The sequence below is a fragment of the Osmia bicornis genome, chromosome 12 (assembly GCF_907164935.1).
Source record: "Osmia bicornis bicornis chromosome 12, iOsmBic2.1, whole genome shotgun sequence".
Classification (NCBI taxonomy): Eukaryota; Metazoa; Arthropoda; class Insecta; order Hymenoptera; family Megachilidae; genus Osmia; species Osmia bicornis.
The window spans coordinates 629,250-651,903 of NC_060227.1; the positions used below are offsets into that span (position 1 = coordinate 629,250).

General features: G+C 35.4%; 5 protein-coding genes and 1 long non-coding RNA gene across 12 annotated transcripts; 3 read left to right on the forward strand and 3 right to left on the reverse strand.

Moving 5' to 3' along the window:
- Positions 1-7,062: 7,062 nt before the first annotated feature.
- Positions 7,063-8,462, reverse strand: LOC114879259. The gene is made up of 3 exons (XR_003789887.2): positions 8,244-8,462; positions 7,549-7,623; positions 7,063-7,200 (listed from the first exon to the last, which is right to left on the reverse strand). It is a non-coding gene; the product is annotated as an uncharacterized LOC114879259 (long non-coding RNA).
- A 237-nt stretch (positions 8,463-8,699) lies between these two features.
- On the forward strand, positions 8,700-10,878 carry LOC114879280 (melanoma-associated antigen D2-like). Its single transcript, XM_029194069.2, has 6 exons — positions 8,700-9,019; positions 9,099-9,436; positions 9,529-9,697; positions 9,766-9,860; positions 9,928-10,053; positions 10,130-10,878. The coding sequence occupies exons 1-6, from the start codon at positions 9,016-9,018 to the stop codon at positions 10,211-10,213; spliced, it is 816 nt and encodes a 271-aa protein (XP_029049902.1). The 5' UTR covers positions 8,700-9,015; the 3' UTR covers positions 10,214-10,878.
- Positions 10,879-10,960: 82 nt separating this feature from the next.
- On the forward strand, positions 10,961-16,758 carry LOC114879273 (slowpoke-binding protein). 5 transcript variants are annotated; one of them, XM_029194055.2, is made up of 9 exons: positions 10,974-12,227; positions 13,793-13,962; positions 14,101-14,366; positions 14,438-14,732; positions 14,818-14,909; positions 15,262-15,387; positions 15,509-15,582; positions 15,697-15,744; positions 15,843-15,925. In XM_029194055.2, coding segments are annotated over exons 1-9 (1,401 nt in total). In that variant the 5' UTR covers positions 10,974-11,898; the 3' UTR covers positions 15,844-15,925. The 5 variants fall into 5 exon arrangements, with proteins under 5 accessions (XP_029049890.1, XP_029049888.1, XP_029049886.1 ...); XM_029194054.2 differs by lacking the exons at positions 10,974-12,227; positions 15,697-15,744 and adding exons at positions 12,229-13,237; positions 13,410-13,577 and having other exon boundaries at positions 15,843-16,758; XM_029194053.2 differs by lacking the exon at positions 15,697-15,744 and having other exon boundaries at positions 15,843-16,758.
- Positions 16,274-19,427, reverse strand: LOC114879275 (chromatin assembly factor 1 p55 subunit). The gene is made up of 5 exons (XM_029194060.2): positions 19,286-19,427; positions 18,299-18,797; positions 17,969-18,226; positions 17,581-17,908; positions 16,274-17,485 (listed from the first exon to the last, which is right to left on the reverse strand). The coding sequence occupies exons 1-5, from the start codon at positions 19,302-19,304 to the stop codon at positions 17,306-17,308; spliced, it is 1,284 nt and encodes a 427-aa protein (XP_029049893.1). The 5' UTR covers positions 19,305-19,427; the 3' UTR covers positions 16,274-17,305.
- Positions 19,428-19,551: 124 nt separating this feature from the next.
- Positions 19,552-20,893, forward strand: LOC114879282. 3 transcript variants are annotated; one of them, XM_029194073.2, is made up of 5 exons: positions 19,552-19,653; positions 19,965-20,083; positions 20,200-20,295; positions 20,370-20,503; positions 20,580-20,893. In XM_029194073.2, exons 2-5 carry the CDS (start codon positions 19,966-19,968, stop codon positions 20,847-20,849), a joined length of 618 nt encoding a protein of 205 aa, XP_029049906.1. In that variant the 5' UTR covers positions 19,552-19,653; position 19,965; the 3' UTR covers positions 20,850-20,893. The 3 variants fall into 3 exon arrangements, with proteins under 3 accessions (XP_029049906.1, XP_029049905.1, XP_029049904.1); XM_029194072.2 differs by lacking the exon at positions 19,552-19,653 and adding an exon at positions 19,665-19,858; XM_029194071.2 differs by lacking the exon at positions 19,552-19,653 and adding an exon at positions 19,666-19,862.
- Positions 20,894-21,239: 346 nt separating this feature from the next.
- Positions 21,240-22,576, reverse strand: LOC114879281 (transcription factor A, mitochondrial-like). The gene is made up of 4 exons (XM_029194070.2): positions 22,418-22,576; positions 21,858-22,218; positions 21,694-21,792; positions 21,240-21,538 (listed from the first exon to the last, which is right to left on the reverse strand). Exons 1-4 carry the CDS (start codon positions 22,483-22,485, stop codon positions 21,341-21,343), a joined length of 726 nt encoding a protein of 241 aa, XP_029049903.1. The 5' UTR covers positions 22,486-22,576; the 3' UTR covers positions 21,240-21,340.
- Positions 22,577-22,654: the final 78 nt, after the last annotated feature.

Here is a 22,654-nt window from a genome sequence, read left to right on the forward strand (position 1 = left end):
AAATAAAACTGAAAAGGATTAAACATAATTTAAGAAAATAAGCAGGCTCATGTAGCCTTAATCATACATTTACAACCTGCTTGAAACAAACAGAAAAGGATTAAATACAATTTTCGAAAATAATACGGTTCAGATATTACCACTCATACCGAAGAATCATTTTCCCTTTTCAATCATTTTCACCTTGTTTTATTTAATTGGATACATTGAATTCCATTTTTGGAACACTAGATTTTATATTACATTTCTTCCAGTCTATTATCCGATATTATTAATTCACACTTCCTATAAAGATATTTCTCTGCAACAGAAACTCATTAATCGAATTCATACAAAGAAAAAAAAAATGTAATAGCTGAAAAGAGGATACATTAGTAACAATAAAATTTCACAAAAGTCAGAGTGGTTGTTAATAACTCAAAATCAATTTGATACGAAATATGAATAAAGGGCAAACTTCAGTACCAAAATAAAGAGAAAAAGATTTAGAAAAATATATAATTGAGTTAAGAACATTAATTATTTCATTTTATTCTATTTAATATTCGTTTATTTCGCGACAAATCGTGCACAATATTTTGATTGAAACAACTGTCTTTTACTGCAATATACGTACAATCATCACTCTACTTGACTCTATTGTATTATATTATTCAATACACCTTTCAATGCAAATTTATTATAAATGGAAAAACTGAAAAGAAAATCACGAGTGGACTTTGCTTTTCGGCAAAAGAATTTGAAAATTTATAAAAATAATTTAATTAGCTTCTCTATAAGCTTGAAGTTAAACATCGCGATCAAAAATTAAAACTGAACAATTCGAACAACAATCTTCTACCACTTTTGTTTAAATAAAGTAGAATTAAAATTTAATATGCTATTTCAAATGAACAAATATTCCTTGAAATAATTTATCACCAATTATCACAAAATAAAATAAAGTTCCATTTTAAATAAAACTTCTAAAATAAATAATATATTAATATATTGGAAACATTAAATTCGTATATTATTTAACAGTATTTCCAACAACCGAATGCTCAAAATTTTCAAAATTAAAAAAAGGGAAGAAAAAAAATGGGGGCATGGCAGTGGGAGGGAGGGTACAGGGGAAGCTGAAAAGAAAAGTTTGACTGCCCATAAGAGCAATCCCTAAGCAAACCCTATAAAACAAACCGAAATCACACGCAACACTAATTTCAAAATTGCAAACATTCTGAACTATGACAAAACATCGGCTGGCAACGAAGGGTCTCACGCCCCCTAGTCTTACGCCAGACGCTACATACCACCCACCCCGCCTGGACGTCGTAACGCCAGGACAGAGTGCACCCCTTCGCTAAGAGCGCTACCCGCCCGTCCAACACGTTGCATCCAACGGTGTCAGATTGACGGACGCCCATAGTATAGACAAAAGGACTGCAGTTTAGAATATGGTTACATATTTTCATATGTTCCGTATTCTAAAACTGCGCCTGCAAAGGCCTAGTAATGCATGGGTTTGTCTCCCATGAGATGGTGTTCACGGTCTCAGGCCGCGGAATCCTTAAAAGGACTCCCACCGAATGTGAGTCATAGTTACTTCCACTAATTTAATAAATGCAAAAAAGTAAAAAATTTAATAACAATCGCGAATTCATTCGCAACACTAATTTCATTAATTATATAATATGTACAAAAGTGTACGCGTGAAGGCTGCTTCATTATGCGCAACGCTAAGCTGAAAAAAAGAAAAAAAGAGAAAACGCGAACTGTAACGCAACACTACTCAAATCTACCGAATTTTTTAAGACGCAACACTAATCTAAAAAAGGGGTACAGCCAATCCAATAGGATTGTACCACGGCAGCTGGTCCATAGCTGCCTTATGGACCATGGCAACTCCACTGGATCGTTTTTGGGCATTTCTAATGCAAAACGCGAATATTCATTACCGCAACACTAATTGGCAGGGAACTCTATAAACTAATGCAAAGCAATCGCGTATTTATAAGTCGCAACGCTGGGAAACAATCGCGCTAATGTCATTCGCAACACTATCTTTAACAGACATGCAATTAAAATGCAGAAAAGGGGGGTTCTCAAACCGTGAATTTTTTACTCGCAACACTAATTTCATTAATTATATAATATGTACAAAAGCGTACGCGTGAAGGCTGCTCCATTATACGCAACGCTAAGCTGAAAAAAAGAAAAAACGAGAAAACACGAACTGTAACGCAACACTACTCAAATCTACCGAATTTTGTAAGACGCAACACTAATCTAAAAAAGGGGTACAGCCAATCCAAGGCTGTATCACGGCAGCTGGTCTATAGCTGCCTTATGGACGATGGCAACTCCACTGGATCGTTTTTGGGCATTTCATCATATATCGCAACTCTAATGCGAAACGCGAATATTCATTACCGCAACACTAATTAACAGGGAACTCTATAAACTAATGCAAAGCAATCGCGTATTTATAAGTCGCAACACTGGGAAACAATCGCGCTACTGTCATTCGCAACGCTATCTTTAACAAACATGCAATTAAAATTCAAAATAAGGGGATTCTCAAACCGTGAATCTTTTACTCGCAACACTAAAGCAATGATCATTAAAAAGCAAAACTCTGAAAAATCTTAAAGCAATCAACATTGGAAAGTTAAATTCTATTTTAAAGCAATGCAAGAAAGAAACGCGATATTTAAAGTTCGCAACACTAAATAAAAATCGCGATAATCATGCATACGCAACATTAAATTGAACTGTGATCGATGTTCATTCGCAACACTAAATTGAACCGTGGTCAATATTCGCAACACTAAATTAAAAACGCGATTTGCCCAAAATCATGGGGGTCACGGGCCCCCTCTTGTCCTGAAATTACAAAAAGTACAACTACTGGCAAGCACAGTGACAAAGTAGTAACGATAATGATTTCCCATCCTTTTTTGCAAAAGGATGCAAAATCATTAGTAGTTCCCCTCTTGAAAGACAGTTTGTCGGGGCGCTTCGGCATATAGCCTTTTCTTTCTTCGGGCGGTCCACCCACCTGAAACTTATATCTAAAACTCGAGACTTGCAAATTCGCAAAACATAAAAAAACAATCAACAAAAAGGAAAAATCGCGAAATTCTAATTGACACGTGGACGAAAAAGGACTTTATACGTATAAGTCGTTGTTCGTGCACACGTGCCGTGCTCGAGCAGAACTTGTGCGTTTCGTGCCATCGCGATCGCGTATGACGACTTATGAAGTCGCCAAAAATTTGAAAAATTGTACAGATAGATCAAAGGCGAACGACATACTCCATTCGTATCGATCGTATCGTCAATTCTTCAAATATATTCCAGGTACAGGTTGATCACGCGAAATCGCGCCTACCCGACCAAGAGACTGTGACAACCTGTCCCGGCCCTACCTACTTACAATCAATCACACACACCAGAAGGTATACTACCTACTTACCTAACGCTATATTTAAAAAAGGCAAAATCACATTCTCACAAAAATTCATTCCACGACCCCCATACACTCCACCCGGGCGCAAAAGCCTAAACTAGGGAGAACGTCCCGGGACGCCTCCGTCACCCGAGTTTCATCTCACATCACACTCTACGGTACGTACCATTTTTCACTGAAATCGTCTGGCAAGGCTAGCAATCATTGCGTATAATGATAATTACAAAATTTAATTAATTACTTTGATATAGAATATATTTCATAATAATGGTAATAATGATGGTAATAGTAATGGTAATAATACTATTTGGTTTGTATGTTTATTGTACATCTTATTGAATAAAATATTATTTCAAATTAAAAGTTAAGTGAAAAAGTTATTAAACCGACGCAATCCCACAGCCTAAAAACACACACACCATATATGGAAATTACGTCGTGCACGATATACTAACACAATACCAGCCGCTTATTAATTATTATTCTTATGAACTAGGTCATCGTGCCCATTGCCTCTACCCATCCAAGTAGCACCTGGGCACGTGAATGGGCTTTGGCAATAAACACGGAAGGGGTTAAACCTGAAAATCCTGATCTACAAACATGATTGATTAGTACATAAACATCTAACGGGCTAATATTTCACTATTTTAATTTAATAAAAGTGACTCGACTTTGTAAATATAAAGCTTTAAGAACAAATAAAAACTGAAAAACAAAATAGAGCAACTATGACGCAAACATGGTGCACTGCTAATATCAGCTGGCAACGAAGGGTCTCACGCCCCCTAGTCTTACGCCAGACGCTACATACCACCCACCCCGCCTGGACGTCGTAACGCCAGGACAGAGTGCACCCCTTCGCTAAGAGCGCTACCCGCCCGTCCAACACGTTGCATCCAACGGTGTCAGATTGACGGACGCCCATAGTATAGACAAAAGGACTGCAGTTTAGAATATGGTAACATATTTTCATATGTTCCGTATTCTAAAACTGCGCCTGCAAAGGCCTAGTAATGCATGGGTTTGTCTCCCATGAGATGGTGTTCACGGTCTCAGGCCGCGGAATCCTTGTAACTAATTTCATTAATTAAATAATACATAGGATTGAGATTAAAAACCAAAAGGATTCCCACCGAATACTAGTCAGTGCATCGTCATATTTACTCCCGCGCTGGAAATTTTTCGCAACACTAATTTAAGAAATGCAAAATTCTAATAAAAAAGAATTTAATGTCTCTAATTAAGAATTCTTTGTAGTGAAAAAAGAATTTATTCTGAAAGTTAATAAAACATCCTTGGGCGACTCCCTCCTCAGAGTGAATTTTCAAGAATACGCAAAATGTGTTGAAATAGATCACTCTGACTTGGAAATCTACCCGTCACGAATTGTCTTCTTGCACATAAATTGTTCAATTTTTCATGAACGTGTAACTGATCTTTACTACACGTAAGAAATTCTCAAATTATATTTGAATTTACAATGTATAAATTATAAATGTATATCCAGTATACATATTACATAATACTATCAATATTATATTGCTTTGAACCTTCGCAATAACTAAGTCAGACAAACTAAATAAAATTGTTTCGGTAGTAAAATATTTCATATTCCACATTTAAAAACATTTAAAAATATTCATATATTTCAAAAATATCTATTGGAATATGTAGAATTGAAATTATATTAAAACGCGGAGTGCAAGAAGGCCTAGCCTGAACTAAATGAAATAAAACACAATAAACATGTTACTCCTCATGAGTATAATCATACCCATGGTCACTGTGCTAGCAAACTACGTATACAACCAGTTACCCGTGTCGATTCGGACCATTCGTCCTACGACATGATTGGGCACCGGAGGAACCATAAAACATGCGACTCACCGTTCGCAGATATACTCTTCTTCCGACAGTCAACAACTAGGTAGGAGGATGCACACCAGGTAGGAGGTTGCCTTACAGGAGAAGACGGAAGCCATCAGGAATGTCCAGGAACTCGCCAAAGTTCAAAAATTTATCTGTAACAAAAAAAGAGGAATTACGGTCAATTTTGAAAATTATCAATTCTTATTGTAATAAAATTATATATAAATTTGGATTTTATCAAATATTGGCAATGAAAAATAACTCTCAATTATCAAGTGTTGAAATTGTAAATTATTCTACTTGAATTAAAATTAATTAAATAAAGTAACAAGATACTTACACTCTTTCCTTGTGGAGCAACGCCTAAGACTCCTCTTCAGTGGTGCCGTGACTCTAATACCGGATATATCGAGCAATAAAAAAAAAAAATTAAAAATAAAAATAAAGATATAAAGTACTAGAAACGCGACCGTCAATAATTTCCGGCGAACAATTGTAGAGACTCTACTTTCGCGATGGAAAAAGAAAAATCAGAGCCGCGATGCTCTAGAAAATATTTTATAATATAATACGCAGCAAACACTGACTCTACTTTCGCGTGATTCCTAATAATACAAACGCAACTCTATTCAGGGCCAGTTCGCCCTTGCAAAAATCAAAACATTGGAAGTATGTTCGTACAAACACCGACTCTACCGACCGCATTGCGCGCGGCCACAACAATTCCTGAAAGAAAAACTTAGTGAGCAGGGATGGGCTGGGTGGAAATATACAAAACAACATTCTTCTTATTGAGCTTTCGTAGCGGAAATACTGTTATTAATGGGTTGTAAATGAAAATATCTATGTTCGTGAAATATATTCGACGAGCACAATAATTGTTAAAGCTGAGTATTGATCCAAGATTGAAATGAAATGTTTTAAATAATTGTTAATAATTATTTCAATGAATATTACATCGATAGAAAATCATTTTGTAATAAAGATAATAGACTATTGTATTAAAGCAGAGGATTTTTGTTGTTAAGACTGTAAGCATACTATAAATTGTTGGAAATTCTATTACGGCATGATTTATAAATTATCTAATTCTTTTCAATAAGCAAAGTCCAATAATTAACCATGCTTAAACAGCATATGATTTAATAACGTGATTCTGTTTTAATTTAAACTTGCATCAAAAGCTGTATATTATAATATAATTACTATGATTTAATAAAAACAAATTGTTTAAAATAATGAAAATATAATTAAATAATTGTTAAAGAAAAGCAATCATCTGCAGTAGAATACACGTTGCTTCAATTTTGTTCTAATTTAAAACACACGTATTAAATTATTAGTTGAAATTATTTAATAAAATGAAAAATTAATTATTCTTTTTCTATTAATTGATCAAAAGAAAATTTCTCTAATCTTTTTTTCCTTGACCTTGATACCAATTAATTATCAAACATTCTTACACTTAACAACGACTCAAAAAAAGCATTAATAATTGATTATAATAAATTAAAACGTTACAAATTATATTATATACCCTTTACAAAATTATATTTCGAACCAATATCAATGGCGTCGTATCCCAGGGCGCCTTTTTGAAATCAAATAAATATCTGTAACAAATAAAAAATAAAAATTTATGCAAATTAAGTTTAACTAACGAATAAACAAACGATCGAAGTCGATAATTTAGGCAAATTATTTAAATAAGTAGACTATGCGTACTTTTCTATTGCTTATACGGGAGCACGACCTCGACACGTCTTCTCACTTCGACGCTCGAGAGAGCAATGGCGAGACCTTCCTTCCCATCGTAGACCGGTCGGCACTTCGGCAACACTCGGCAATGTTCGGTATATTCTGCTATCGGCCGATACCTAAGCAAGTACACGAACACGTCTAAACAGGAACAATATTACGATGCTCAAGAAAATACGTTATTAAATTAAAAACAGCAAATTGTGTGAAACAATATGAAAAACATTCAATAATGTTTAGGAACTTAACGATATAAAAGAGAAAATAATTCAGATTCTGCAGTTCCACTCTTATTGTACATTCCCGGCGAGAGCAAAAATTTTCAACTCATGTATTTGTGAAGAAAACGTCGAATTAATGTCAAAGATCAAGAATTCAGACTTCTCTTCGATGTTTCTTTCTGTTTTTTGTACTTTTAACACCCGATCGGTAATTTAATTTAGTATTTAAAGATAATTTAATCTTACCTGTTGCAGACACGTGCCAAACGGACGAAGCTTCGAGACGACTGTTGTACGCCACCACACTCCGCGCATTGCACCCTACAACGATAAACCTGATTGGTCGAAATGGAAGGACGCCATAATAGGCGACCAATCACAGCCATTGATAGAAGTTTCGTATTGCTTCGAAACTTTAATACTAATCGTAAGGGAAAGGTTCGTTAAAAACTATCGACGCCATATTGAAATAAAATCAAGATTACTTTTCTCAACTTTAAACACCAAAATATAAGAAACAAAGTAGAAAAAATATAAGATATTGACGGGATTTAAGAAATTATTGATATAAAAGCAGAATAAATGAGGGAAATGTATCTAATTTAATTCGTATCTATATCGGCGTAATAGTAAAAAACAAGAAAATAAATTATCACGATATATAACAATAAATTACGACAAAAATGTACTAAAAACATGAAAAAATGCAATAATATTCGAAAAATTATTGATATAAAGGGAAAATAATTCAGATTCTGTTCTTCCAACTTCATTGTCAATTCACGGCAAGAGCAAAAAATTTAACGTATTTTTAAAGATAACCTCGAATTAATGTCAAAAAACAAAGAGCTAGACTTCTCTTCGGCTATTCTTTCTCTTTTTTGTATTTTCAACACCCGAAAGACAATTTAATTTAATATTTGAAGATAATTTAATATTACCTGTTGCAGACACGTGCAAGACGAACGAAGCTTCGAAGAGGAATGCTGTACTGCGTCACAAATCAGACACAGCGACGTGTCTGATTGGTCGAAATGAAAGGATGCCGAATGAAACAACCAATCACAGCCATTGGTAGAAGTTTCGAAACTGTAATGCTAATCGTAATGGAATCGTTCATACAATAAATATCAGCGAAAAAATCGAATAATGTACTTTTTTTAGCAACACCCGTCTTGTATTACATTTTATATTATTGTAATTATGTAATAAATAAAGAGGAATATTGCTTTAATAACACTTTCCTATGGCGTGATTTTGATACTCAGATATAAATTTTGACACTTATGTGCAATGTATGCATAAACGAAATATTAATATGTACAAAAATTATAATCAATCGAATGATCGTGCGGTCGAGCGCAGAAAACGAACGGACTGCGCCCTACAGAAAAAACGAGGAACTAAATTTGTGGTCTGTTTTACCTTTTTGACGTCTTTCGTGAATGAACAATCAACGAAGAAGACTCATAATAATGTTCAATTGTTGAAGTATTAACGAACACGTAAATTGTTATGATAAACGATAACTATAATGTTTTCTATGTTGCAAGTCCTTACTGATATCAGTAAATCTGATAACAGAGTGTTATAGTCGGTGACAATTGTTGAAACAAAGATATTTTGTTCTGATGTCAAATTGTATTGATTGTTATACATTTTATGGTTTTCATACGAAAACACGATATCCAGGTTTAAAACGAATTATACGAAATGGGTAAATAGCAACATGCTCGATGTTATTTTTCTTTACCTTTATGCTAATTTAACCTAACTTAACCTTTTTATTGAAACAGAGTTACGAAATCGCAGATCTATTTTGTCTCAAAAAAATTTGTCGCAATCGAGCAATAATAGACAAAGCAACGATGGTATCAGTTTTTCTCAACCCATTCCGAGTACTAGCAGGCGTACTAGGGGAAGCATAAATTTCAGTCAACGATTAGACGAATCTCCGAAACGGATGCTTTCCGAAGATCAAAACGAACTTGTTAATAGCCTTATAAGATACCTTTTGGTTTTAGACAGGGAAAAACAAGTTGTCAGTAAGGCTCATTTAGTCAAGAATGTTTTTAATAACGGAGGACGGCAGTTTCATCCGACATTGAACAAAGCTAAAATTCTTTTGTCAAAGGTACACACAAAATTTCATTGTTTCTTAATGATCTAAACATTTTAGTGACATATCACAAAAACATAAAGGTGTACAATTACGTGTATTGACAGATTTTTGGATATCAATTGGTAGAACTGCCAGGTAACAAATATATCCTAGTAAACGAAATACGAAACGAAATACCACATATTTATCCTACTGCAGAAGAAGGTAGGCAACAAGTACTGCTATTTATGGTGCTCACACATATCTTTATGCAAGAAGAATCCTGTACTGAAGGTAAAAACGTTGTAAGACTAATATTATGTAACAACACGTAAATGAAAGCTGTGTTAAAATAATTTCAGAAACACTATGGAGTTTCCTTACAAATTTAGAAATTCTGCGTTCCGATAATCAAGATCACGATTACTTTGGCAATGTTAAGCAATTGATAACCGAGGTAAGAATAGCGAGTGGAAGAAAAAAAGATGGTAAAGTATCAGAAATTAAGGATTCCGTTTATTTAGGTCTTCGTCGCTCAAAGGTATCTCGAAAAAGTGGTTACGAATTCAAACGATGCAATTGAATATAAATGGGGACCTCGAGCTGAACACGAGTTTTCTCGACGTTCAGCCTTAGAATTCGTATCTGAGGTAATACCAAGCTTTCAAATTGATTTTAAGGATTTCCTTTTTTTAAGTGATTATTTGAGGGACAATCTTATTTTAGATTTACTGTGGACGGGAAATAAAGAGCTGGGCATTACAGTATAAAACCTTACTGGCCCGCGAACAGGCTAAGAAATCCCAGTAACTCGTTACATCGAGCAAACCAAACCAATTACACTGGCCGTCGTTACGTTCGAGTGAATAGTATAATAAGAAATACTTCTTTCCAGGTGTAAAACACGAAACGAATCCTATTATTGTGGGATCAGGACCTAAGCTAACCCAATAATGAAAGGAATCGTGAAAGTAGGGACCAATGATGTCGCGTAACGAATAAAATAGCCGGCTAACAGCGCAGAAAAGTCCTAGGTTTCATCGATTCTCACATTATTGATACTGTTTACAAAGCTTACAAAGAACTAAAACAAATGGAAATTGAAGATTTTTAATTGACAAAAGCTGTGTCGAACGCGATCGTCGCTCCTGTCCCACCGAGCAATCGTTCCGTCAAATTTTGTTCAAATGTCCCTGAGAGCAGCCGTAAAACTGCGAAGCAAGATTAAAGCTTGCACGCGGTCTTCGAGTTCAGTAGGAGGGTCAGAAAGAATCTGAAACGTTCGGTTGCCCTAGTTTTAATTAAATCTAATCGGATTCATATTTTCTTACTTTTAACGTTACGTTACACAACGCGATGAACAATAAGAATTGGAATAACTATTGTATCGCAGCGTTACAAATGTTGGCACGTAATTGTCCAGGCTACGATTTTCTTAATAAACTGCTGCGTTCGATTAACATACGCTAATTCGATCGGTGTATTTGCGTTACTCGCTTCCTTCCTAAATTCGAACAACGTCGGAATGAAAAGGTTTAATTTGTATAAAAAAAAAAAAAAAAAAAAACAGATTGTTTGCAAACGAGAAACGAATGTTCCTAGTAATTGGAGTTAACCGGCGACGTAGCAGCGATGAATTCATAAAAGATCAGAGAAGAAATGTTAAAACATAGAGATAGGATATCGTGAAACGTATCCCGTTCGCAATCGAAAACATACCGTTCCGCTTCCGTTTCCGTGGTGAAATAGCAGCAGGATCGCGCGCAGCTACGAATCGAGCGAAGCACGTATCAGCTCGGCCAGCGAATCTGTGTCAGGCTGGGGGGCTGTAAAGTAGCGCGAGGCTCTGCCAAATGCCAGTGCTCGACCGTCCTCTTTGGTAGGTGGTAAGAGCGGCGTGCGCGGTTTCGCACTGCCGCAGTACCGCCGCGAATTATTCTTACACGATTACCGATTACCAATTTTATCCACCTACCATTTTTTTCTCTACAACCGAATCTGGTACGGCCTACTTTTAGTAACACCGTCACCAATTTACCGTGGGACCACTAATGTTTGCGTACAACGGTGCTAAACGGACTTTTACATAGAAAATAATCGAAGAACATCGACAATACCGATTAACAATGATAGAGGATAATACAACGATCACGCGATACAACGATATTAAGCAGAAGTGAAGAAAGATTGTAAAAAGATGATGAGAGCTAAAGCGACTTGTTCGAGCGATACCGTACGACGCGCTTCGTACAGCCAAATTTGAGACGCGTATGGATTACTTCGGATACTCCAGTTGGAAGCATCTCTAACAACGGCTGGTGAACGACCGCTTGTAAGTGTAAAATACATGGGACATTGGATGGATGAACCGAGGTACGCGGTGAGGCAGGCGCAGCCACCGAACCACCGATAGAGAAGAGGCGCGAACATCGAAATAAAGAGAAAAGGAAGCGCGGTATTTTCGTCCTTCGAGCAAAATAACACAACTCGACAAAATGTTCAACCTGTATCAGAACTTGAACAAAAGGGACGACGATCACAAGGAATCGGACGTCACAGGGCATGACAGATTTTGGCAGGAACGACCCAAGACCCGTCGAAAACGACGAGCCGTTAATCGAAGGACTCAAAGTGCTATCGAATTAGATTCCGAGGCGATCGTCTCGGCACGAGGTGCTCTTCGCCGTGGAAGAAGCGCGAGCATCGAAGATGAAGACAGTGACGAAGAGAAGAGTTACCAGTTGACCAATAAAATCGACAATCTAGCCAAAATATTGTTCAATCGCGTGTCCGCTGCAAGGGGTTGCAAGGAATCGGACGTCAGGTAATCTGTATTTGATTCATTGCGTACATAGCTTTACTCTATCACCCATCTTCCTCGTTTTCTTATCGTTTTTTTATTATTTAATAATTAACGTTACGCGTCTAGCATGTGAAAATTTTCCAGCTAATAAAACTGTTTAAAAAATGAATTCTCTTCCTGCTTATCTTTCATTTCCAGTTACAGAGTGTTTGACAACACGTAGGACCACTTATTACCGCTTAGTTTTGCAATTGTAGAAATAGAGAAATGGCCATTGTCAATTCATTGTCAAAAGTTAGGTCAAGTGGGACATACAGGGTGCTATTCTGTTTCTCGGTACTGCAGCATTCGGCTTTCTCTTCTTAGTTATGACTGTGCTGGGCAGATTGCAGGAAAACAAAGTCTTATTTTGATCCCTATAATCACCCCTTAAAAAATCTCCCACCTGTTGTCGAACACCCTGTATAGTAAGTAACTGTCCTGAGGGTCCTAGACGTTACGAAACATCCTGTACGCGTAGCTCGTGTAACAAACTGAAGGAATATTACGTACGATCGATAGACGAATTGCTTTGATTGTAGCTAAGGAGCCAGATGAAACAACGCGTTGTTGCTATTACACGTCGATTCACCCTCCGCCCCCTGCTTTCATCGATATACACAGTAAATTTCTTCTTTGTTCGTTCGATACTATTGTTCGTTCCCTCGTTTTTGTTCCTTTCGTTAACTTGCGGCATCGAAAATTTTGTTTGTAAGCCGTCGTCTATCGATCGTCCTCGAGCATTCTCGACTCTTGATTGTGTACGGTTCAGCCCGGGTAATTTCTGCCGTGTACGTAAGTACACATACATATTTTCCACGGTTTAGTCTCGATTCAGAGTTTCGAGTCAAAATTGATTTGTAATCAAACGCGCGTAAGTACTGTTCGATGGAAACGCCGAGCGTTGATCAGGACACGCCCGATCACCATAAGAGTTGCCCGCAAAACGTTAGATCCGGAGGAAAACGAATACCAACGGCACAGCCACGCAGGTGAATTGCTTATCCCTCTCTTTTTCCATTTTACGTATATTGACTTTCTTTGAGTTTCTCCTCCCAGGAGAGACGATAAAAGAAAAGACGGCGAGAATAAAAGAATTTTATCCGGAAAATATCGGTATTATCGCGATCATTGTGTTATTGGATGAAACCTTTGCATTTGTAGAGAGGGATGGCTGCTCGCTGGTAATGCTAACGCAACTGATCCCGTTTGTAGTCGTTGCTGCGCCAACTTAATCCGTTATTGGCATCGCTCGAGAAATCATTCGTTGAACAGTGAAATAATTCTGAAACGTAACGATGATTTTTCAAACGATTCGGCTATCAGGGACAGGTAATATTTGTTCAGTTTCATCTTCGTTATACCCCTTCCACCTTCCCACTTACCACCCTCCTTGGTTCATTCACCCCTTTCTTCGATCTGCAACTAAGTAAGTAAGTAAATAAGTAAAGGAGTTGCGCTTAAAAAATTCAACTTACAATCGTTCACGTTCGCGAAGGAAATTTTTTTTGGAATTAATTGAAATTTTTCCTGCGTGTCCCTGATAGAAATGGAAGACACAATTATACAGCGTTGGGTCACGGACCATCGGTCTGCGAGGACGTTGGCGAATACATGGAAATGGAGAAAAGATCTAGGGATCGTGCCTTATCAGTTTGCCAGGCTTATATTCGAAGAACGCCACGCTATAGTCTCGTCAAGCAGCTGAATAATCTCGGTAAGCACAATTCTCTGCGTTATATCATCATATGTGTTAGTTGCAATAACAATAATACAAAATTCCTATTTTCTGCAATATATGTACGTAAGAAAATGTGAACGTTCCTTTTTCAAATTTCTATTCGTCCTGTTCTAGGCTCTAGAATGGACAAGCACTGGTTCACGGTGAGAGACACTTCTCTAAAGACCGATCGACTAATCACCTTAGCTCCGCTAAGCAGAAACTGCTCGTTGAGCATTTCTCCTTTAACCAAGAACATTCTAAACGACTTGTTCTTAGCCTTGCAACATCCGTACATATGTCCTATATTCGATATCGATTTTCTCGAGTTCGAGAGTCAAAATTACGTGATAGTAGTGCAGCCGATCAGTCAGGGTAGCTTAAAAGATTTGATCTATGGGGTGAGTAGTTTTGCGCTGATCTCGAAAGATGAGAAAACCCTTTTTAATAATATGAATATTGCCGCCGTTAGATCGAAAGAACCGGTTGGAACGAAGATTGGAGTCAAAAGTACGCTTCTCGCGGCAAAGGACTTCCTTTACCTCAGGTTCAACAAATGGGACGTCAAGTGCTGGAAGCGTTAATCTTCTTGAAAGAAAGAGGATTTCCAACCGTGACCCATTTACATTCCGGCAACGTGCTCGTACAAAACGGTGTCGCACGGCTTGCCGGCCTCGAGAATACGCTTCTCGGCTTCACCAGTCGTATACACCCTGTTATTACCTCTCGAATTTCTCAAACTATCTCGATCGACATAATATGTTTCGGTAATCGATCATCGATCTCCATTATTCAACATAATTTTTTCTTTACTAAACAATGCGTATATAATATCAGATATTATTCTTTCAGGTCACATGCTATTTGAAATGTGCGCTGGTTACGAGTTACCATCGTTTAAACCGAATTCCGTGCATCTTTCGGATCTTGAAATGTATCCACAAGTACAAATCTTTCTCTTTAACTCTTTCTCTTTTGCTTATTTGCTTAATTAACACTGCTTCCTCGGTATAGCTCGTTTGCTTTCACTTTTCTTTCTTAATCGTATCATTGCCTTGCTTGGTTCGCACACTTTCAAGGGCTCGTGAAAAATGCAAACAAGCCCATGAAAGTATGTACACTACCCCCAAGAAGTTTGGAAACATTTGAATTGTTTTAAAAAATAATTAAGAATGTGATTCTACATTGTATTCTTTTGCTTTTATTCTAATACTCTTTGTTTCCAAACTTTTTGGCGGTAGTGTATATTAATTTACATTCATTGCCGAAATTCATCAAAGCTTCAACTCGTAACAGGTCATCGAATTACTGAAATTCATATTCAGCGAACCATCTAACCGTCATAAAACCATCGAAGAGCTTCTCGTTCACGATTTATTCCGAAACATCGATCTTCGCGAAATGCGAAGTGCTCCAGTCACGGTGAGTATACCTACATCTTATCTTTTTTTCCATTTTTCTTTCTTTCTTTCTTACTTTCGTTCCTTCTGTGTCTGTTTAACAAATTGTCATTTCAAACTACACCCTTGACTTTTCCTCGCAGATATTTCGTCCGACATTAACACCGCCTATCGTCAACTTACTCGACGGTATTAAACGACAGAACGCTAACAAGAGGTAATCACTGCGTAACATTAAAAATCAATAATGAAAGAAAGTTTGTTTTCTGCACATTTTCTCTCTCCTCTGTACCCTTTTTTTGCTAAACATTCGTTTTGCATGCACGAACAGGCAGAGATCGCGCTCTATAAACGATGTCTATTTAACGGGCAGATTTTGGTAATGACCACGAAGAGATCCGTTCAATTTACCGATATAATCTCATAAAATTTTCAATGGCCTTACGCTTCCTAACGTAGTTCTTTTCTCATTTACAGAATCACACGATTGGATAGCGGAGACATCGATGCGACGACTCTGCACAGACCGCATACAGTTTGCAAGAATTCGTTACTCGACGAAATATACAACGAGCTTTCAAACACGGCTGTATAATTGTGGGAACAATTGTTCATCTTGTCGCGATTTTATCTATAGAAGATCAATACGTTTCTTTACCGAGTGCCAAACAATTCCCTCGATTCTTTATTCTTAGCAGTTGTGTATATCTCTGAACGAATTTATTAAAAAAAAAAGAAAGTGACAATAAAAAAATGTTGAAAAAAACAAAAAACAGGAACACACACACGTACACACACGCAACGTCTTATACAAATCCAAATAATGTTATTTATTTAAAGTATCAAAAGACATCCAAGACATCTACATCAGCGAACGAGGTAACCGTTTCGCGCGAGTAGGAAATTCCTTCTTTTCTTTTCTTTTCTTTTCCCGTCGAATTTTCATTTCGTTACTTATCAACTTGGAAATAATTCAATGGAAGCGATATAAAAGGATAGAAAAGAACTCTGATTATGTACATTTGACTGCACCATTAGCTTTTCTCAGTTAAGAAGTACAGTTTCTATTTTATAGCAGAGTTAGCCATCTGCCGTCACGCGTCAACTTCTGAGACTGAAACGAACGACGAAATGTTCCTTCCACTATACTACACGTTCTCTTAAACGACGAAAGCCTAGCTTGCACACGAGCGTACACCATAGAATTTCATCGGTTAATACGAAACATGCAAGCGGATGTGATTCGTCTGATTGTGCGTAAGTAAAGTAAAGTAATAATAGAACAATGCTCGATTCTCGTCGTCTGAATAGAAAAGTAATATTTTGGTTTAATATTTGGACGATCAAACATTCAATTAACTCTAAATAAAATAAATCCATCATACGATGATGATTTACAAGATTTTTCTTTTCAACTTCCCCTCCCCCAAAACAGAAAGGAGCAAACTAAGTAAGTTGTATTCAAAAGAAATGCTTTTTTTCGTAAACAATCCCAAACTTGTTTTATAATGAGCATGCCATTATTAATATAACTTTATATATGAATCCACAATAAAAGAAACAGATTTTACGCGTAACACCTATTTTTTATGTAATCGATCCGATCGAAGAAACATAAGCACCAGCAATTATTTCTGACAAACGTCGAACTGAAATAATCGAATGCTCCTTCAACTAATCAAAAAAATTATACATACATAATGCAACAAAGATACGCCAGTATGTAAGCGAATCTTAAGATTTGTAGTAATAAAAATAGGTATATTATTGCTTCTCGATCATCATTTTCGTTTTAACATACAAATTCGCTTGAAACGTTTATCCAATATTAATTTGAATCATTGGTTTCGCACGAACGTACACATGTGAGTGTACGAATGTGCGCGTATATCGTTAGAAAATTTCATTATCAAATAATTTAATCGATTATTTCTTACGCTTTATGATGCGCCAGCTTCTAGTTCGCTTGCCGGCGTGTCTGGTTCTTCGTCGTTGTAAATGTTCTCAGCCATTTGCCAGACCTGCATTATATTATCTTCCGATACCGAACATATGACCCAAGGTTCGTTTGGATTCCACGAAAAGTCACTAATTTTCGCGGTATGACCACCATGTATAAACTGCGAAAAAATGAAAATGCAATAAATGATATTCCTCTTGTACGACATATTAGCGCATACTCGACTGTTAGGAAGAAATGTATTAGATTAGATACCAATAACTCGGGGGGACCGTCTTCGGCATCTTCGCTAGACTGCTCCTCGCCAATTTTACTAAGATCCCATACGTGCAAACGCCTATCTGTACCGCTACTAGCCAATATTGTCTCGTTATGCGGCGACCACTGGACTTGAAAGATCTCGTCTTTGTGAGATTCAAAGGAATGTAACTTCAACTTTAGATTCCTCAAATCCCAGAGCGCCACTGTTTTGTCAGCACTGCCGGTTGCAAGAATGAATTCCGAATACGGATTAAAACTCAAGCAATTCACCTCGGCAGTGTGAGCGTCCACCGTATGGCTGGGTTTGCTCGTGTTGTTGCATCTACAAACCACGACGTTTTCATAAATAATATTTACACCGTAAACGGTAAACGGCAATTACCTCGTGTCCCAAATCATTAATTTTTGATCATCTGCAACAGATCCAAATAAAGATTCGTGCAACAGGTGCCAAGCTACGTCTTCGACGACAGCAGTATGCCCTGTAAAGATTGTTTTCGCGTCTATCACACGATTTTCTTTGGGCGGCGCATTAATATCCCACAGACAAATAGTATGATCGTCGGATGCACTGAGCAAATAACCGTTAAGATTTGGATTCCACGATAGACCGTAACCTTCTTTTTGATGTCCTCTTAACCTGATAAAGAATATCGAAATCAGTGTTATAATAGTATTTAAAAAAAAAAAAAATGGTCTTTGCTTTAAATACCTTAAATCAGGCTGACATTCGCCATTCGGATCAGGTTTACTCGGATGCTTCGTATAATCGAATACGAGAACATCGCTAGATGGTGTTTTAGTTGCAATTACGCATGGATTTTGAGGCATATATCTTGCTCTGTTTACTTCACCCTCGTGATTTATTTTTATTTCAATTTCTATCTTTCCGCTAACAGAACCAAAACCTCCGAATTCGCCTTTTTCATTGTCATAGTGAGACGCATCAAACTGAGCATCTTCGTTTGGCAACTGAACACTAGCGATAAGCAGATGATTTTGTTCGTCTGAAGTATGAGTACCTAAAATAAGTCGATGTACAGAATAATCTTTTCCTTCTGGTCTGGTTACATCGGGTAACCATTGAGCAGTCAAAGATGGCCATTCCAAAGCATGGGTCATCACAAGATCATATAAGAAAGGAGTGTTTTTCTTCCATATTTTATATTCTTCGTTGATAACTCTTTCTTCCACGGCATCATCAAAAGTTTCTGCAATAAAAACCATTAAAGTAAGGGCAAATATTAAATGATAAGCTATTCAAACAATTAACATGTTTCAAAACAGTTAGAAGATAAAAGTATTTAACATTTGTAAGAATAATTTAATTGGTAAGAAACAAAATATCAAACTTTTATAAAAACCGCCCAACATATTTGACAGTAAGCGAAAAAAAGAAAAAAAATCAATATTTCAATAAAGTATTATTTCCCTTACGATAATATAACCTGCCGGCATAATTCGCGGTCTTTTTCTTCACGGTATGAAACTACTTGTCAATTAAAATTAAATATTTTAAATAGCTTCAAACAATGATCTCTACTTTTGATATGAACAAGTTTCTTAGAAATTTCTTGTAGAAAACAATCCTATTTACTACAAGACGGAAAGCGTCCTTTCAATTGAGGACCTATCGTCTTAATTGTATGAACAATTAAAAAAAATAACAGTAATACAAAGCATCAAATTTTATTCTTACCACCGTCTTTATCCCCCATTGGTATATTTTGTTATATCCTTAATATAACGCGTAAAAGAACGATAGAAAATTTAACCCGCCAAAAGTCGCAAAGCTCAACCGGATTTCATCAAAAATGCAAACGTATTTACTACAATGCCTTAAACGCATGCCGTCTCTTCATTGCACGACCAACGGTCGTGGTTTTAATGCGATGCATGGCTTAATTTATATTGAAATTAAATATATTATTTATATATATATATATATATCTTATGCGATATGCATTTATATATTAAAAATAAAGAAATTTAAGTCTCTTTTTATGAATCTTCTATTGCTAAAAAAAAATAGTTGCGAAAAATTCTACCTGACTCGTCGTATAGCAGGTATGTTGAACGAATAATACCACATGCATGATATATGTATGTGTAGGTAAAATTATAATGACTTTCGATTCATTGTATTGTATACCAAATTTACAAAGTCCATGTAATACCTTGATTGCAAAAGTATTTGTCAACAACATTTATTTACTATTTCTGATATAAATATGAATTTTGGAAATGCATTATTAGCAAATTGATATATCACGCAAGTACATAAGTTTCAACATTACTTTTTACCTTTTCTGAAGCATATATTTTATGTATTGTATAAAGAAATTATAGATTTTAATTTTAATATTTGATTCAAACAGAATGGACAGCATGGAAGATATCAATGCTAAGAGAGATGCTAGAAGAAAACGAATTTTAGAAAATTCAGAGAAACGTTTATTAAAAATTACTGGTAGAAACAGTGCCATCGTACCAGAAGGTAAATATGATTTTCTTACTTCAGTTATTAAACATAAAATAGTTTCCAAACAGAATGTATTACTTTTCCTTTATCAATGTGCATTATTTTACCAAAATCAATTGTTTTATTTACAGCACCTTCTGTACATACAGATATACCAAATCAAACATATATCCCTACAGACATAGAAAATAGAACTTCACATTTTGGTTTAAATGGTAAAATATCAGGTAATGCATTTATCAATTTAAAAATATTTTCTTACATATGACACAGAATAAAAACAATAATATATGAATTAAAGTTGAAGGCACTGTTAACACTTCTACTCCACTAAAACAAACATCACACATATTAACAAACCGTATAAATTATGTGTTGTTGGCTGTAATTGTTAATATATTATTGATACTACAATTGGATCATCTATTTGGACAGGTAATTATATGTATTTACAATAAAATTATTGTAACATTACTGGATACCTTAAGTAATACTTAATTAAATGTTTCAGACAATCACAATACCTTATTTTCCAATAATGTTAGGACGTCTTTATAACTATAAAAATATGCAGGAGATGCAAGACAATAGTTTGTTATATCCTGCATTAATTTTATGCAACATTAAACCTGAGTTAACCTACCAACTAAAAAGATTCATAACAATAGTTCATATGATATTAGAAGATTTAGCTTTGTATATTTTCAGCTTTACCCTTATACATTACGGACTTTTATATTGTTTGCATAATACAAGCATTTTAGTTGGTTTAAACACATGAATAATGTCATTGTATATGAAATATAAATACACAGGTCATTCTAATTCTTCCTTTTACTTGTATTTAAATTGTAAAAAGCACAATATAAAATGTCAATATAATAGACATAAGAAATGCCATAATAAATGCCATAATAATATGTATGTTTCCTTTTCGTTTTGTTACACAATTTAATTTTGTGCTGAAAAATTTGTCGAGATTTCTTCAGCGATTCGGTTTTATACAAGGCATTGGAGGGTCTTAAAATTAATAAATCATTAACACGTTTGATTCAAGGGTAATAGGTGCATCTTGATCGATATAAGACGAAGTCCTAAATTAAACTATTAAAGACCGCCGCGTTTTTGGTACGGGTATTTTTGTTATTACAGAAATCAGAATCATTCCATGTTTGTTCATAAAATATTTAATACTACTTAGTTTTGTGTATGAGTCAGTTATAGTAGTACAGGCAAAAAAGTTATGGTATAAAAATCTAATTTTTATCTTTGTTATTCTTTCTTCAGCTGTTTAAACCTCAAAGTTTGACGTCTTACTATATCAGAATGGCCTAAACTTATCATTTTCTTTTCCCATTCGTCTACATTCTTTCTATATTGCATCATTGATTCTGTAGCTTGAGCGACATACGGTTGCTTCGCTGTATCCGACATTTCATTCCAATTTGTTGATATCACCTGCAGCCAATTCTAATACAACAAAGACAACAAATTTTTAGTGTTACATCAACAATAAATGGCAAAATTATCGAAAATAAAAAATGTAATTAAAATCTCCAGAGAAAAATAAATATTAATAGTAATGTTAATAGTAGTATGTTAAACAGTAAATAAATTGATTATACCTTATAAGCTAGGTTTGGATCTTTTTCATTTTTCTTTGATAGCATATATGCTAAAAATGCTGTTAACGGTTTCTTTGGTTTTCCAAATGTTTCTTTTTTCTATAATTTGTATAAATTAGATAAGATATTATAAAACAGAAACACCAATAAATTAACATATTTACCTGTTTATCACTTGTTTCTTTACTTTTCTCTTTATTTTGTTGTATTAATTGTTTTTGTTCATCAGTCAAAGAATCATTGTATGCTTTTAATTCTTGTACGTACATTTCATAATTCTGGCTATACTGTTTTCGAAAATCTTCCTTTTCCAAAGGATCTAATTCTGCCCATTTCTCAGATGCTTTCTTTACTATTTCTGGTGCTCTTAGATTAGGATTCTCTTGCATAAACTTTGATCTAACATGATTTAAGTACAAAAAAAATGCGGATTGTGGCTTCTTTGGTTTTGGTGGAAAAGCACTATCATGTAAATATTTAAATGCATTCCTCGGCGCACTCTGGTAAACGTTTAATAAGTTATTTCTAAAACAATGAAAAGTTCATTTTGATTAATAAAGAAAGAATACATCGAAATCAAAGGAACTTATTTGCTTCCTAGAAAATTCATTTACACGTGTTCGAAGTACCGAACCCTTGCTGATGGGTTAAAATCAAACCTCTTGCGATACCTTTACAAAAACTTCTTCTAAAATGTAAAAGAGATATCAAAACAAATATTTACCTTGCACATAAAACATTACCGAAATCAGTAAAAAGCATAAATCTTCCATACCCAGCCATTTTATACATAACAAAATAGTATTTCGGTAAAGCTGTTATACCATGATCATATCTGTAAATGGGTATTCTATGGGTGTTATGTATGTACCATAAAATGGCATTTATGATATATCAATTTAAAGCTTCAAAATGAAGATAATTATGTGTAGGCGCTTCATTAATATTCCTCATAAAAAAT

Coding starts and splice junctions, on each gene's coding strand:
- LOC114879280 (XM_029194069.2), top strand. Junction 9,437..9,528: donor CTAAAATTCTTTTGTCAAAG/GTACACACAAAA, acceptor GTGTATTGACAG/ATTTTTGGATATCAATTGGT. Junction 9,861..9,927: donor TTAAGCAATTGATAACCGAG/GTAAGAATAGCG, acceptor CCGTTTATTTAG/GTCTTCGTCGCTCAAAGGTA.
- LOC114879273 (XM_029194053.2), top strand. CDS start 11,899: ATGTTCAACCTGTATCAGAACTTGAACAAAAGGGACGACGATCACAAG. Junction 12,228..13,792: donor TGCAAGGAATCGGACGTCAG/GTAATCTGTATT, acceptor TGTCCCTGATAG/AAATGGAAGACACAATTATA. Junction 14,367..14,437: donor TAAAAGATTTGATCTATGGG/GTGAGTAGTTTT, acceptor TGCCGCCGTTAG/ATCGAAAGAACCGGTTGGAA.
- LOC114879275 (XM_029194060.2), bottom strand. Junction 18,227..18,298: donor GAATGTCAGCCTGATTTAAG/GTATTTAAAGCA, acceptor ATTCTTTATCAG/GTTAAGAGGACATCAAAAAG. Junction 17,486..17,580: donor ACGGTCCCCCCGAGTTATTG/GTATCTAATCTA, acceptor ATTTTTTCGCAG/TTTATACATGGTGGTCATAC.
- LOC114879282 (XM_029194073.2), top strand. CDS start 19,966: ATGGACAGCATGGAAGATATCAATGCTAAGAGAGATGCTAGAAGAAAA. Junction 20,084..20,199: donor CAGTGCCATCGTACCAGAAG/GTAAATATGATT, acceptor TTTTATTTACAG/CACCTTCTGTACATACAGAT. Junction 20,296..20,369: donor TTTAAATGGTAAAATATCAG/GTAATGCATTTA, acceptor TATGAATTAAAG/TTGAAGGCACTGTTAACACT.
- LOC114879281 (XM_029194070.2), bottom strand. CDS start 22,485: ATGTATAAAATGGCTGGGTATGGAAGATTTATGCTTTTTACTGATTTC. Junction 21,793..21,857: donor AAGAAACAAGTGATAAACAG/GTAAATATGTTA, acceptor TACAAATTATAG/AAAAAAGAAACATTTGGAAA. Junction 21,539..21,693: donor ATCCAAACCTAGCTTATAAG/GTATAATCAATT, acceptor TTGTTGTATTAG/AATTGGCTGCAGGTGATATC.